The sequence below is a fragment of the Mandrillus leucophaeus genome, unplaced genomic scaffold (genome assembly GCF_000951045.1).
Source record: "Mandrillus leucophaeus isolate KB7577 unplaced genomic scaffold, Mleu.le_1.0 Scaffold1357, whole genome shotgun sequence".
Classification (NCBI taxonomy): Eukaryota; Metazoa; Chordata; class Mammalia; order Primates; family Cercopithecidae; genus Mandrillus; species Mandrillus leucophaeus.
In genome coordinates, this window is record NW_012101318.1 from 73,412 (window position 1) to 75,921 (window position 2,510).

The window sequence follows — 2,510 nt, forward strand, 5'->3', positions numbered from 1 at the left end:
CTATTTCTCCTATGTTTTAGTATTAATAGATTGTGTCTTTTAATTCATCCAGTTGGTCTAAGTTACCAAGTTTATGGGTTATGGAGATTGTAATATTCTTTATTATTTTATCAACTATGGGCTCTCTAATATAAAGGCCTCTTTTAATTCTTCTATTATTAGGTTGGTGACAAAGTAATTGTGGTTTTGGACTGTGAATTTTAAGTTTTTATAATTAGGCTGCAACACATCTTTATTAATCAAAATAGAACCCATTACAATGGACTGGGCACAGTGGCTCACACTTGTCATCTCAGCACTTTGGGAGGCTGAGGTGGGTAAATCAGGAGGCCAGGAGTTTGAGACCAGCCTGACCAACATGGTGAGATCCCATCTCTACTAAAAATACAAAAAGTAGCCGAGTGTGGTATCATATGCCTGTAATCCCAGCTACTCAAGAGGCTGAGGCAGGAGAATCTCTTGAACCCAGGAGGCAGAGGTTTCAGTGAGTCGAGATTGTACCTTTGCACTCTGGCCTGGGCGACAGAGTGAGACTCGGTCTTAAAAAACAAAAGGAAACAATTACATTGAACACATTTTTGCCAATGAGAAATAGACCTGTTTATTCCATGCTTTCAGGGTTCGATGAACTCTTGGAAAGCATTTTCTGCATTCTGCTGGTTGTGTAAGTGTTTTCTCTGCAAAAAGTTGTCAAGAATGCTTAAAGAAGTGGTAGTTGGTTGGTGAGAGGTCAGATGAATATGGCAGATGAGACAAAACTTCATAGCCCAGCTTATTCAACTTTTGAAGCCCTGGTTGTAGGACATGTAGTCATGCATTGTGGAGAACTGGGCCCTTCATGATGACCAGTGCCGGTTCCAGGTGCTGCAGATTTCCATGCGTCTCATCGATTAACTTGGCATACTTCTCAGATGTAATGATTTCACCAGGATTCAAAAACTGTAGTGGATCAGAAGACCGGCAGCTGACCACTGAACAGTGATCATGACCTTTTTTTGGTACAAGTTTGACTTTGGGAAGTGGTTTGGAGCTTCTTCTCTGTCCAACCAGTGAGCTGGCTATTGTACGAAATCCACTTTTCGTGGCATGTCACAATCTGATCAAGAAATGGTTCAATGTTGTTTCATAGAATAAGAGAAGATGACACTTCAAAAGGATGCTTTTTAAAATATTTGGTCAGCTCATGGGGCACCCACTTATCAAGATTTTTCAGCTTTCCAATTGGCTTCAAATGCTGGATGACCATAGAATGGTCGACATTCAGTTCTTCGCCAACTTCTCGTGTATCTGTAAGAGGACCGAATTCAGTGGTTGCTCTCAATTGGTCGTTATCAACATCTGGCCCAGAGCCTGGGGTTGAGGCTGCCATGACCACCCTGTTCTCTACCTTCTGTTGCACTTGGGCCCAGAGCCTGGGGCTGAGGCTACCATGACCACCCTGTTCTCTTCCTTCTGGGGTCCCCAGGAAGCTCCCAGGACTGAACGATCCCCGCAAAATACAGTGGCCAGGATGGGAGGGCTGGAGGTCAACTACCCCCCACAACTGCCACCACAACCAAGACCCCATGGAGGTTGGCCCTGAGCTCTGGGTCCCTGTGGGATGCAGGCTCCCACGGAAACTTCAGGGGATGAGCATGGGTCCTCCTGGCTGACACAGCCTAGTGGGCACTCGGTATGTGGGGCCTGTGTAGGTAGATTGGACAGCACTGGGCCTAGCCAGGAAGCCGGGGACTGGTGTGGCCAAAGTGGGCAAAAATATGTTGCCAGAACCGAAACTACAGTGCAACCAGCCCAGCTGGTAGGGAGAAGGAGGTCTGCCTAGCAGGACCATCCACCCCTGTCCTGGCCCCAAGTCCAGACTGCCTGCCTGTACTGGACATTACCTGGTCCAGGAGGCCTGGGCATGATGGTCAGGTCGTGCGTCCCTGGGTTCCAGGCCTTGGTGGTCCCTTGGGAGCTGAGCATCCTCGAGGCAGAAGGAGGGCCCGCGGTCCACTGTTTGCATTGGCCCCTGGGGGTATGACCCCACCCCAGCTTCTCAGTGCACACGGGGATGTGGCCAGGGCTCCTCACCTGCTCTTTGGCTCCAGCTCTGAACAGCTCACTGGGTGACTCTGACAGCTTCCTCCCCAAAGCTTGGGTCCTCATCTGTGGGAATGGGGTGTCCAAGGCCCCCTGCAGGCAGGAACCCACCCCCAGCTCCTCTGGTGGGCCCTCCTGGGCTTTCTTACCTACTGGCTTGTGAGACCCGGTTGGCCAAACTTTGTGTCCTATTTTTATTTTGGCCTTTTTCTTAGTGTGTGTTTTCTGTAACTACTGCTGTGTAGATCTTCTATTGGAGTTTTTGGTAGAGAATCTTGCCCACCGAGAGGCCCCCCACTCCAGAGAGCCTCCACTTCGTGCCCCCACCCCCCGGGCTGGTCCTGCCTGTGCTGCGTTTGGTGTGAATGTTAAGTGTGATCGATCCACACGGCTGCTTGACCCTGCATCTCCTTCCTTCTTGTTGCTGA

The 2,510-nt window shown here is 49.4% G+C and overlaps 1 protein-coding gene across 1 annotated transcript in view; it reads left to right on the plus strand.

The window, feature by feature from the left end:
* Positions 1-2,510, plus strand: part of LOC105534487 (putative protein FAM90A5P) — a 12,122-nt gene that overhangs the window by 821 nt on the left and 8,791 nt on the right. Inside the window, 1 exon segment of the mRNA XM_011973213.1 lies at positions 1,607-1,672. Coding sequence (XP_011828603.1) covers positions 1,607-1,672 — 66 coding nt within the window.